General features: G+C 39.3%; 1 protein-coding gene across 22 annotated transcripts in view; it reads left to right on the top strand.

The window, feature by feature from the left end:
- Nucleotides 1-12612, top strand: part of CaMKII (Calcium/calmodulin-dependent protein kinase II) — a 228280-nt gene that overhangs the window by 132241 nt on the left and 83427 nt on the right. For all 22 annotated transcript variants that reach the window (XM_017910420.1, XM_017910428.1, XM_017910418.1 and 19 more), the window contains exons 4-6: nucleotides 9062-9116; nucleotides 11451-11589; nucleotides 12357-12459. In XM_017910420.1, coding sequence (XP_017765909.1) covers nucleotides 9062-9116; nucleotides 11451-11589; nucleotides 12357-12459 — 297 coding nt within the window. The remainder of the gene's footprint in view (nucleotides 1-9061; nucleotides 9117-11450; nucleotides 11590-12356; nucleotides 12460-12612) is intronic.

Genomic DNA, 12612 nt, shown 5'->3' with positions numbered 1-12612 from the left:
TCCAACGATTTTCGTTTAAACCACAAATTTTCCTTCGACTTGGAGGCTGCATTCGGCTCACGAATCGCATGCGTCACGAATATATCAGGCTTGCTTTTCTTCCCTCTGCCCGCGATAGCATTTATCGCGTGGAACGACAAGCGATGGTTCATGGCGGTAGAAAAATTACCCCGATCCGAAACGTGCACCGCCCGTTCCAACCTTCTTCGTCGATAAAAATTCCCATAATAACGGCCGTTCTAGCCTCTGATCTCCGGCTCCCTCTTGATCCTTATTGGATCGGTCGAGGGTATCAAAGAGATAGGCTATACCCGTCCTTCTCGCCCGCTCTGATCGCTTCCAGGATCATTCGAAAAGGATGAAGGATATCTGAACCGGTGTCTCGTTCCTCTCGATATCTCTTCCATTTTCATTAAATTCTGCCCGGTTTCTGCACGCTGTCGAAGCGTCACACTCGTCCAAGGTGTCTTCGGTGTACAGATATTAAAAATGGCTTTCGATCGGCCAGCCATGCACGAATTTAACGTGGATTCCTCCAGGAATTTTTTGATATTTACTGTTTCACTTTGATATTCGGATATTTATTAGACGAATCTGTGTTCACACATTTGAGAGTTGTATGGGGTGAGTATGGGGGTTGCAAATTATTGTTTCTTCACTTGAGTTAAAGTTGACTGTTATTTATCGTTGGTATAGTCATTTCTTATAGTTCTTGTTCGACGTAGATGGATTGGGAAGAGTCGTCGAAGCATTGTGGAATGATGTCTTAAAATGGACTTGTATTTTTCTAGGATCCACTAGTTAATGGAAAGTTTCTACAGTGGACACTTTCCATAGAAGAATAGTTGGTTAAAAAGATTCGAAATTTGTTATATGTCGATTAAAAATATATAGCAGAACGTCGAGTATGCGAATTTTTATTAGAGGGCTGTCTGATTATCCCAATGTAAGTCGAATCTGTGAATTTACGAATTTAACACGTTGACTGCCAACTACGAGATATCTCGTAGGTCCATATTAAATGTGGTTTGGCTTAAATGAACAGAAAATACAATTACACAAAGTTTATTCAAAAAGAAAAAGTTTATACGAGTTTATTCATGCAGAATAACATTTTTATGATTTGTGATCATTTTTAAAATAATCTTGTGCATCACCTATGAGATAATTCGTAACATGTTTTTATTATTTCAATAAAAAAGAACATTTTTTAAGCTTTTTGATTATTACTATGTACTATGAACAAAGTTTTTAATAATATAAGATGATTAAATCAAATTGACTTCTTAGACCGGAATCGTGAAAAGTTGCGTGACAGTCAACGTGTTAAATAAAAAAATCTGACCTAATCGTTAATTCAAAAATTTTGCACGAGATATACCTGGATTCGAAGACTATAGCGATGATCGTAGATGGAAATAATTCAAGAGATAAAATTATAAAACGATTTGGAAATTATGTTCCGAACGAAAAATTATTCTCTCATCCTGTAATTTATTTTTCACCCCATATTTGTCGTATTAAATGTATATTATATCGTGCAAGAAATATTTACTCTTAAATATTATTTAACAATACCTAAACGAATCTCTCTCTCCCTCTCTCTCAGTTAACTCGGATAATCGACGTTCTCAGTGATAGAAATATTTTATTAAAAAATCTCCGACACCACGACGAAAGAAGAGAGAAAGCTAGAAAAAAGGGGAAAATAAAGAGAAAGGTTTCCAGTGTAGATTTGCAGCTGAAACTTCAAAAAATTTCATCTGGAATGGCGCGAATAAAAGAGCCATCTCGCAGTCTACGTATCTACCTTAATAGAAAAGTGGATTCACACTCGCAAGTAGATCACGAGGAACTGCGTTTTAACCCATATACGTTGATCTTTGGGAAGTATATTTGAGATCCGTAGATCTCTCGAGGGTATATTTGGGATCCGTAGATGATCGCGCTTCGACGAAATGGACGCTTAAGGTTCCCCGAAAATTCCCAAGTTTCATCAACACTGGTACACGGTTTGCTTGCTTTGTGGACTACCATCACAAACATTCTCTCCGGAGATGGTCCGTCTGCGTCGATTTTTCCACCTACTCGGTATTTATAGCGAACTTGCTGGCGTCTCTCGGAAATGCCGCCATCTTTATCGTCGCTCTTCCATTTCGATTAAAGAAAAAAAATCTATTATCCCTGGAATTCGTTCCCTCCGTGTCCCGGGAGAGCTTTCCACCCGAGTTTCTTAATCAATTCTTACACCGTGGCTGCGAGTGCACTTTATCTCTGGTGGAAGTTACGCGAAGAAGAAGTTTCGCGCGAGAAGTCACAGAATCTTCTGCTTGTTACATAATATTCTTCGGGGTCCGAGTGTTCGAAAGTTTGCACTAAAAGCACGTCGAGAAAGCAAGGAATTCGCTACTGGAGCTACCTATGCGCGACGTCTAACTGAATATGACATTAAAATAACCAAGTATATGAAACTGCCGTCCTATTTGAATAAAGGATGAAGATCAACGTGAACTCTGGTGGAAGTAGATATACAGGGTGTCCCAAAAATCGCGACACAATTGTAGGGGCAAGAATATTGTGGGATGGCTAGTGATGAAGGACACTAAGAGAGTATTAACCCTTTGCACTCGGTGATTATTTTCGTTGCAGAGAAATAGCAATTCAAAAACTCTGCTATAACGTCGAGGATATTTTTGAAACGGTAAATAAGAAGTCAGGTATAAACTAAGACTTAAAATTATTTTATTTCGACATTCCGTGCGATTTTAGGTTATTTTAGATTTGGTACGTTAATTAACATGGATCTTCGGAATTTGATTAAATGGTGACTTAGGCTCACACCTCGAGTGCAAAGGGTTAAGAGTAGTAGCGGTGAGAATGGGTGTGAGGGCTTATTTCTAAGGGACTGCATGGAAATGTTTGGGCGACTTCTCAAAAAACGAGCGACAGCGAGCAAGGCATTGGATTCGAGTCGGGTGTTTAGGGTGAAAGAACAAACGATAGCGACAAATTCTTTTGTCGAGATGTCTGTGACTATGTCGAATAATTGGAAGGGAAAGCCTGTGTATGAAAAGAGAGAGTTTTGGCTTTAGGTAAGGATGCAAGGGCGAGAGGCAATCAGAAGGAGGTAGAGAACGCAGGAGTCAGTAGGCAGAGTAGAGAGAAGTCAGAAGGCAGAAGGCTGAACGCGTGTGACAGAGACGTACCGAATAGAGGATCGTGTGAAAACTTAGTGCAATATTTTAGTTAAATATGTAGGAATGGTTAGCGTGGAATATTCCAAGCACGATTTTATGGAATTTTCCGCTATTATGGAATATTCCGCGCTCACTAATAGTAGACAGTCGCGGGCTCGTGGAATATTCCACGCCTAGATGCAAATGATATATGAGGGTGCATGGGCGAGAAACGAACAGTTCAAAAGAAGAGTCCTGTGAAAGTCAGTGTGAAAGGTCACAGCATCTAAATCAGTTCATAATAAATAAGTTTTATTATCTACCACCTTTTGCTGCCTCCTAAATAATTCCTACAAATAAAACCTGTTTTGTTATGAAAAGAGAATTGTTTATTAAACGCGTAGAACTCTGCCTGCATAGGATTAATTTAGCCAAAAATCTTACAATATTTAGGATGAATGTCGGTACGAATGATCATCTATGTGGAATTGGAATAAGTACGGCCCTGAAAGAAAGTCAAGAAAGAGAAAGACTATAAAGAATATTTATGGTAGAGTCGAGTGAAAATTTAGAGATGCGTCCATTTTATTCTATTAAGAAGCAAACGACGCTATTTTAGTCAATCCACCCAAAACGCGATCCTACGTCTATGCGAATATCGAGAGGGTGTTCAGATTAAATTTTCGTGCGTTCTTGGTACACCAAAAAGCGACATTTGGAGCATTTTTCATACTTAGATCGTGATATTCGTCGTCTGTCCGCACACCAGCAATGGTCGCGTCGAAAGTCTCGGCACGTACGAGTCGCCTTCGATCCGTTTCCAACGAAATAACGTTTCACGCTTGGAGACGTCGGTTTTCGCGTGGACTCGGCTTCACTTGACATCAATTAAGGCCGATTCGACGGGGACCATTGGTTAGTATCACGAGGAATGCCTCTTCGTTGACCCTAATGAACGTCGTGATCGAGCAAACTGTCGTGGATGCAAATGATACTCGAGCGTGCACGCGCGTATCGATCCTCGACAGTTCGCGTTTCGACAAACCGGTTTACAGGTACTGTAACGCGTTTTCGCGGTTAAGAAATAGCGAAATTCTCGGGATTATGCGATATTCGCTCTAAGGTGGTTGAAAAATCGCAGAATTTATGGTATTACGCGAAATTCGCTCGGAAATGACTGGAAAATTCGAGAACACCCGGTATATCACGAATGGAATATCCAATTACATGTATAAGAAATTAGTAAAATAAATTAATAAGTACAGTTTAGTGATTCTTGATCGAACAAGTGGAACGATAAATTTTTATAGATCAACGAAGAAATATTTTGAAAAATTTTCCAACTTGAGTTTATTTTTCAGTAAAAAACAGAAGTGCAATTTCTGTCTCCTCGAGTGCATATTTCAATCTCAAGTTAGATCTGGGGAATGTGACTGAAAAATCGCGGAATTTATGGTATTACGCGAAATTTGCTCGCAAATGATTGGAAAATTCGAGAACACCCGGTATATCACGAATGGAATATCCAATTACATGTATAAGAAATTAGTCAAATAAATTAATAAGTACAGTTTAGTGATTCTTGATCGAACAAGCGGAACGATAAATTTTTATAGATCAACGAAGAAATATTTTGAAAAATTTTCCAACTTGAGTTTACTTTTCAGTAAAAAACAGAAGTGAAATTTCTGTCTCCTCGAGTGCATATTTCAATCTCAAGTTAGATCTGGGGAATGTGACTGAAAAATCGCGGAATTTATGGTATTATGCGAAATTTGCTCGCAAATGATTGCAAAATTCGAGAACATCCGGTATATCACGAATAGAATATCCAATTATATGTATAAGAAATTAGTCAAATAAAGTAATAAGTACAGTTTAGTGATTCTTGATGAAACGAGTGGAACGATAAATTTTTATAGATCAACGAAGAAATATTTTGAAAAATTTTTCAACTTGAGTATTTTTCAGTAAAAAACAGAAGTGAAATTTCTGTCTCCTCGAGTGCATATTTCAATCTCAAGTTAGATCTGGGGAATGTGACTGAAAAATCGCGGAATTTATGGTATTACGCGAAATTTGCTCTCAAATGATTGCAAAATTCGAGAACACCCGGTATATCACGAATGGAATATCCAATTACATGTATAAGAAATTAGTAAAATAAATTAATAAGTACAGTTTAGTGATTCTTGATCGAACAAGTGGAACGATAAATTTTTATAGATCAACGAAGAAATATTTTGAAAAATTTTCCAACTTGAGTTAATTTTTCAGTAAAAAACAGAAGTGCAATTTCTGTCTCCTCGAGTGCATATTTCAATTTCAAGTTAGATATGGGAAATGTTATTTCAAATATTAAAAGTCAATGCTAAATATCAGACACGAGATCAGGTTATACAAAGGAAGCATGGAATATCAATTAAAAATTTAATAAATATTGTGGAAATTCAATACTTTCGTCGTTGCTCGAATAATCTTCCTTTTATTAATTTTCTTTTCGAATAACAGTCTATAAATGATGAACATTGATGAATATTGCCTTCACACAGACCAATTAAAAGGGAGTCGACTGCATATATATATATTTTTTCAGTGGAACAAAATTTTTGGAAAAGAGAGGAAGAGAAAAGTGGTTGATGACAGTGATAGTTACAAAATCTAGGGAAATAGGTAAAAATCTTCAAATGATCGATCAATGGCGTCCATGAACAGCACTCTCCTCATCATCAACTGGTCACAAAATTAACCCCTAATCCAAACCCTCTCTTTCTACACAATAATAGTTGCAATATCTTCAACAACCCACTCTTACCACCCACAAAACCCGATTTCACCCCCCACCGTATTTTCTCCATATTGTTCGAACCTAACCTGCATTTCCTAGTCGAATTAATTCCTCGATACCCTGTCCGTTACCTAAAACACCATCTCACTATCCCATCATCGAAACCTTTATTTTCACATTCATCCACAGCTCCTAATTGCCACGTACCACAAACGTTTCTCCCTCCTCGTTTTCACAGGAGCGTCCGACGGCACCCCCAAAACTGGAGGGGGCAGGTGAAACGGTGAAATTGCCGACAGAAAGTATAGAAAGGAAGGTGAAAGGCGGTCGGGTAAAAAGAAAGAAAAAGGGTTAGGAAACGAGGAGTAAAGCAGGGACGGTAGGCTAATTGGGCCCCATGGCACGGTTAGCCGGCGAAAATCCGAGCACCATAATGGCGGCCGTTTCTATGCGACGCGTCGCGAGCGTGCTGTCGCCATTTGTTCAACGACCGTGAGAGTCGTTTGCGAGATATCGCGACGATTTTCCTTCCGCGTCTTCAACTGTCCCCGGTTCTGCGAGCTTTTCGGGCCAGGGGTGTAGTGGATCGCGGCAATTGTCGCGTACATGAAGCGTCTCAGATGTGATGTGTGGCTCTTGCAGTATCTGCTGATTAGCCTACAACCTGAAGATGTCGGGTGCGAAGATCCTCACTGCCTAATTAAACGTTACTAGGTACAATCGTATAGAGAAATAGGGCCCATATGACCCATTGTCAGTCGTAAGGAGATTTTCTCTTGGGATACTTATTGTCTGACTATATTCGGTTCAACGAGAATTTGCAGGAAACTGCAATAAACTTCACACGAGCCACGCGTGATCAGGACAGACGTGTTATCCAGATCTCTGCAGAGAAGGGATTAATGCTTATGCATCATTGGGTAGCCCTTCTCAGAAGCCGCTGAAATACGTCACTTCTCGTTAAATTGGATAAATAATAATTGGATATATAGGTCTCAACAGTTGCATAGTCACTCACTCTTCTGGAGTTGAGTACTCAGTGAACTGAGTCCCAGGTGGACTTGGGTGTCTATTCAACTTATCAGGTGAACATATATAGTCCAGTAGAGGTCCACCCCCACGATTGTTGAATGTCGGTGATGGTGATACTAGAAGGGGCGTAAGGAAAGGGAAGGGTGCGCGTTTCGTCCTGGGCCTACTAGTGTGGACTCATCAATAAGGTTTTCTAGCAGGCCCTGTCTTAGACACGGATACTATTGATGCTATTACGACTTATTTTTCCAATTGTCCAAAATCACGTCAAAAATGTTTAGACTGTTTTAACGAATAACATGCGACATAGTATAATGTAATATTTTATCCTAAATATAAATTAGTAAAAAGATATAGTATAATGTGTATATTTTTAATATTTTTATGGTGTATATCCTATATTTATATTTCAGTGCTTATTCCATTAAATTCCTTTTAAAAATCATTCATATTTGGGTGACGCGACCCCCATGGAAGCATACTCATTATCCAGATATGGGTGACGCGGCAACGAACGTGTCATCGGAATGGGCCTCTCAACTTCATCGCAATTTACTTCAATTTACCGTACTGTGCAACCGGATATAGCCAACTTCAACTTTCCGACGTCATTTTCATCTCAATGGACGGAACCCAAACTATTTGCACCACATGGATCGCGACAGGTCGCTGTTTCCGCTCCTCTCGCCCGAATCTTCTTTATCTTCCCCAAAATTCGCCGCTTGTTTCGCAAACAGTCGAGGAAGAAGTTCCGTGGAAATATCGCGGAATCGGGGAAACGCGAAAGCCGAGATTATCGTCCCTCTGTATTAAAGTCTGTCCTTTTGTGCGGCGAAACTGTGTTTCCAGCTTTTAATGGCGGAACCACGGTGCAGCGGGAAATGTTTCTCTTTTTACCCGTTTTATCTACTTGAGCGTAAGGCGGTTGTTTCTGCTTTGGTGTTTGAAGGATCACGTTTTGCCAGTGTCGTCGGAGATACCGTTTCGTTGCATTATATTAGGCAAATGCTGTTCCTCTATGGCTCTGTGAGACTTCAGTTGGGTCTCGAGATGCAATTGATACATAGAAAATTGGTCTAAGCATCAAAAGGTGGCGCAAAATTCGTTCCGTATAAATATCAGATAGATGTGTTCATAGTGAAGATAAACGACGTTAATTTTATTAACATATTTTTATTCTTGGATTATTGTGGCGTAAAAAATAATAAATAATAAATATAATACTGTATTATATTATACAGGGTACTATAGTAGAAAAATATGTCATCGATTGAAAATTAACAGGAAAAATTAATTTGCATAGTTTAAACACGAGTATTTTCATTTTGTATTACTTTATTATTATTATTACTATATTACTATATTGCTATATTATATTACCCTTTGCACTCATTACAGAAAAATAGTAATTCGAAGAATTTATGCCATAAAGTCGACAAATTAAGATGTAAAATTAATTTACTTCGATATTCCACGTATTTTGGGGTAATTTTAAATTTAATACATTAATTAACATCGATCTTTAGAATCTGATTAAATGGCGACTAGGGGTCGCCACTCGAGAGCAAATATTTATTAATATTTAATAATACGATAATTGAAAATAATTTTTATAAATCTTTTAATCGGGGTCTATCCAGTTCTTGACACGTCCCTGATATTTAACGATGAGATACTATAGTATGAGTGACAAATATTGGCTCACCATTCTTTATCTTACAATTAGCGTCTCCTAACCTCAAAATATTCTCGGTTCTCTTTCTCTCTTCCTGTTCCTACCTCTCTCCTTCCTATTTCCATATCTCATACTCGTTAAATATCTTCCTGTATTTATCACCTTACTGTTTTCCTCCTCGCTCTTCCTGTCTTTCTATATTTAATCTCAACATCATAAGTGTTCGCGGTCACAGAAACCCGAACATCCTCTCATATCTCATTTTGCCTACTCGTGCCGAATTATTAACATACAAAACTGACTTTGATTACGCATATCTTTAAAAACCAATTTTCATTACTTAAGACAGAAAAAGAAATTAATTTCCCATGTTTTTCCTTTCTGTTTCAGTGAGATTACACGACAGCATACAGGAGGAGAACCACCATTACCTCGTATTTGACCTGTAAGTAAGCTTACAAACTAGCTTCTGAGAAAAACAGTTCGTTTGTGATTAGACCATAGGATAGAGCTTTTCCAAGACGAGGCACCGTGTCTTCTGCACCAGGGCCCACTTGACTGGGGCCCTTTCATTAACCCTTTGCGGACGGAGTGGTTTTGAGTAAACCACCCAGGGTGGTTCAACTGGGGCCCAGCCGCTGCCACGATAGTCATTCAAAACTGCCAACGCTCATTTCTACTTAACACGTTAGGTCCCCAGGGACCGCCGCTAGGCTTTCCGTTTGGGCCCGGTCCAGACTAGGAAGGTATTTATAAAAGGTACTAACTTTTGGTACTAAATTCTTCGCCATCTTTGGATTGGGAATTCTAACGTTTGAGAATTTCTGTTATAACAATTGGTACAGTATTTCCAAGTTTCACGAACACTTGACAGCCGAGTCTGGGCCTGAACGGAACAGCAAACAAAAAGGACTGTGCACTTCACGTGTTAAACGCGATTTTCGCTCATAGCTGGCAATAAGGACATAAAACAGTTCACCATTTAACTTGGGACTTACGGTCCTAGGGCCATAGCATCGCGTTTACGTGGGACGCATTTATGAGTCCCTCGGCCCTATCAGTTGTCATCACCGACATATATGCGACGTTCGTCCGCAAAGGGTTAACGCGAAATAGTGCCTTGATTTCTTAAATACCCACGACACCCCTCCAATACCACCCCATAACACCAGACTTTTCAATCCGGCATAAAGTTTTCCAATTTTACTTTTACACGAAGGTACAATAGCATTTTGCGTTTCCCGTCTCGTTTAATCGATTTCGCGTTATTGCGTTTCATTAAAAACTTTCTGCCAGGGATTGCATGACACGAGAAAGAGGGGAACGTCGTAACTAATGTTCCCTGCTCGAGTCCGTGGAAGATATTTCATGCTTCGGGAATCATTTGTCTTTTCGGATTTAAAGTTTCGCCATCGATGATTAATGATTTCGAAGGGAACAGCTTCATTCGCGAACGTGCACGGTGACTGGACGTTTTATTCGCGGAATCCGTAATTACGGATTCAGTAGTGGAAACTTACGCCAACGTCTACATCTTCCGCCATTCTTTCCCCCTTTCTCGCGACTTGGCCCGGTAATTGTTAATTTGTTCCAGTCACCGACTAATTATTCCAACCGCCTGCTCTCGTGAATTTAAATCAGCCTCGATTTGCATATTAATGAGCTCGCATGGTCGCGAGGTATCGATGTTCAGCGGTGAAAAGTATCACGACAGGGTATTTAATTGCCAGCTCGATCGATACGGGGCTCGTTTAAGATTCACTGGACTTTTATAATATTTGCCACAAATATTATCACTGTAGCTACTTTTCCCAGAAATTCCGAGATTTCCTTCGTCCGAGATTTAATTAATCTGAAACTCCAAGTATTTAATAATATTTTATAGTATCACTTTTGTAAAATTGTGTCACTCATATATTACTATTGTGAGAATATATAGGTATATATATAATATACGTATATATATTATCGGGGTATTTAATAATACTTTTATAATATTTTAATATTATATTTTATAATATTTAATAATATTTTATAGTATCACTTTTGAAAAATTGTGTTACTGCTATATTACTATTGTGAGAATATATATATATTCAACTATGTACAACTAGTATATTGTCACAGTGATACAAATATATAATTTATATACAATGGCGAAGAACAGGAAATTTAAATATCACATAATTTTTAGATAAATATAATTGCTATAAAACATAGATAACATAATTTTTTTACATAAATATGATTACTATAAAAAAATAGATAATATAATTTTTTTACATAAATATAATTACTATAGAAGTTGTAGATAATTTTAAGCTTCCTTCTGTCCACCACTGTATATTTACATATATTTGCATACGAGTATACAATTGTCCAATTTAATAATTAAGTAATCAAGTAATCTGAAACCCGATTTTTCCCAATTTTCTAATATCCAATCACCAAATTTGAATTTCATTTCGTCATATCTAATCCTTAAATTCCATACTTCCTCGACTTCCAAAAAAATTTCCAATAATTCTTCAACTTTTCGATTCTGCGATTCCCTGATCCCCGGAATAATCAACTCGCGAGGTCCTTCTTCCCTGGAAGTTTACCTTACGAGTTTCCCAGTGTCCCAAATTCTTCGTCCTCGTCAATGGGGCCACGCTCCTTCAAAATCGTCCAAAAATTCGCCTCGCTCGAGGTTCCCTCTTCACCGAGAGCGAAGATCATCGAGCTCGAGGAGCCCTCGGAAACCGAGATTCGCAGAGGTCTGATGTCTGATTTTCAGAGTGACTGGCGGCGAACTGTTCGAGGATATCGTGGCGCGAGAGTTCTACAGCGAAGCGGACGCGTCGCACTGTATCCAACAAATCCTGGAAAGCGTACACCACTGCCACTACAATGGAGTTGTGCACAGGGACCTGAAAGTACGTAGAGAAACGAATGTTACGGACGAACTAGTGCCATGCTTGAAAGGGTCCAGTACACCGGGAACTCAAAGGTTCAGTGTGTTTAACCGAACATTTTCAGATAAACGGTTAGGGCTCTGTAGTCGATGGAACACGGGATTTCATGATAAAAAAAGAAAAAAAGAAAAGAGAAAAGGTAGAGACGATTAAAGGGAGAAGGTAAAACACGTTAAAACAGGGTCTGCAGGATTTAAAGGAACGGGGTATAGAATCCGGAATGAATTTTCTTTCTCATTTTTCACTCGCTTTCTTCTCTTTCGAATCTGAATTTCCAATTTGAAACTTGGAATTCCGCGTTGAATTGCCATTCGAGTGGTCGAATGCCGCGGGAATTTTCGGCTAGGGTGAAATTAGGTAGTCGCGAAGGACAAAAGGAGAGGAAATTAATTCGACTAGAGGAAGGCAGGTTGACGGAAAAAATACGTAGGAAGGGAGCACTGCGGAGGCCGCACGAAAAGTGGCGCTTCGTGGAGACCGAAAGAGAGGGAGAGGATTAAAAAAAAGAAAAAAAAAAGTAAAAAAGTAAAAAAGGAAAAGAGAGAAGGAAAAGAGAGGGGAAAGCAGCGCAGCGTAGAAGGTAGACGCGCAATGTGTGTCAAGCATGCACGTATATATCTCCTGTTGGTGGATCAACCTACAGCATGGCCGCGTAAAAATGCAGGACGACGGCAACGGTTTGTGCGAAGAGTGAACAGGAATGTCGACGAGTCTGCTTCCTGTTGCAGCCCGAAAATTTACTCCTCGCAAGTAAGGCGAAGGGCGCGGCTGTGAAATTAGCGGACTTTGGATTGGCGATCGAGGTGCAGGGCGAAGCACCCGCATGGTTCGGTGAGTCCATCCATCTTTTCTTCTTTCACCGCTTTCTCCTCATCCTGCTTTCTCGCTTCTCGATAGAGAAACACGATTTTATTAGGCCCCTGTGACGTTTTTGTTTTTCTTCCCGACGCTCTTGCTGACATCTCCGTCGTGCGTTTCATCCCC

The sequence above is a fragment of the Eufriesea mexicana genome, unplaced genomic scaffold (assembly GCF_001483705.2).
Source record: "Eufriesea mexicana isolate 0111107269 unplaced genomic scaffold, ASM148370v2 scaffold100, whole genome shotgun sequence".
Classification (NCBI taxonomy): Eukaryota; Metazoa; Arthropoda; class Insecta; order Hymenoptera; family Apidae; genus Eufriesea; species Eufriesea mexicana.
Note: the sequence above shows the minus strand (reverse complement) of the source record. Positions and strands in the feature narration are given on the sequence as shown.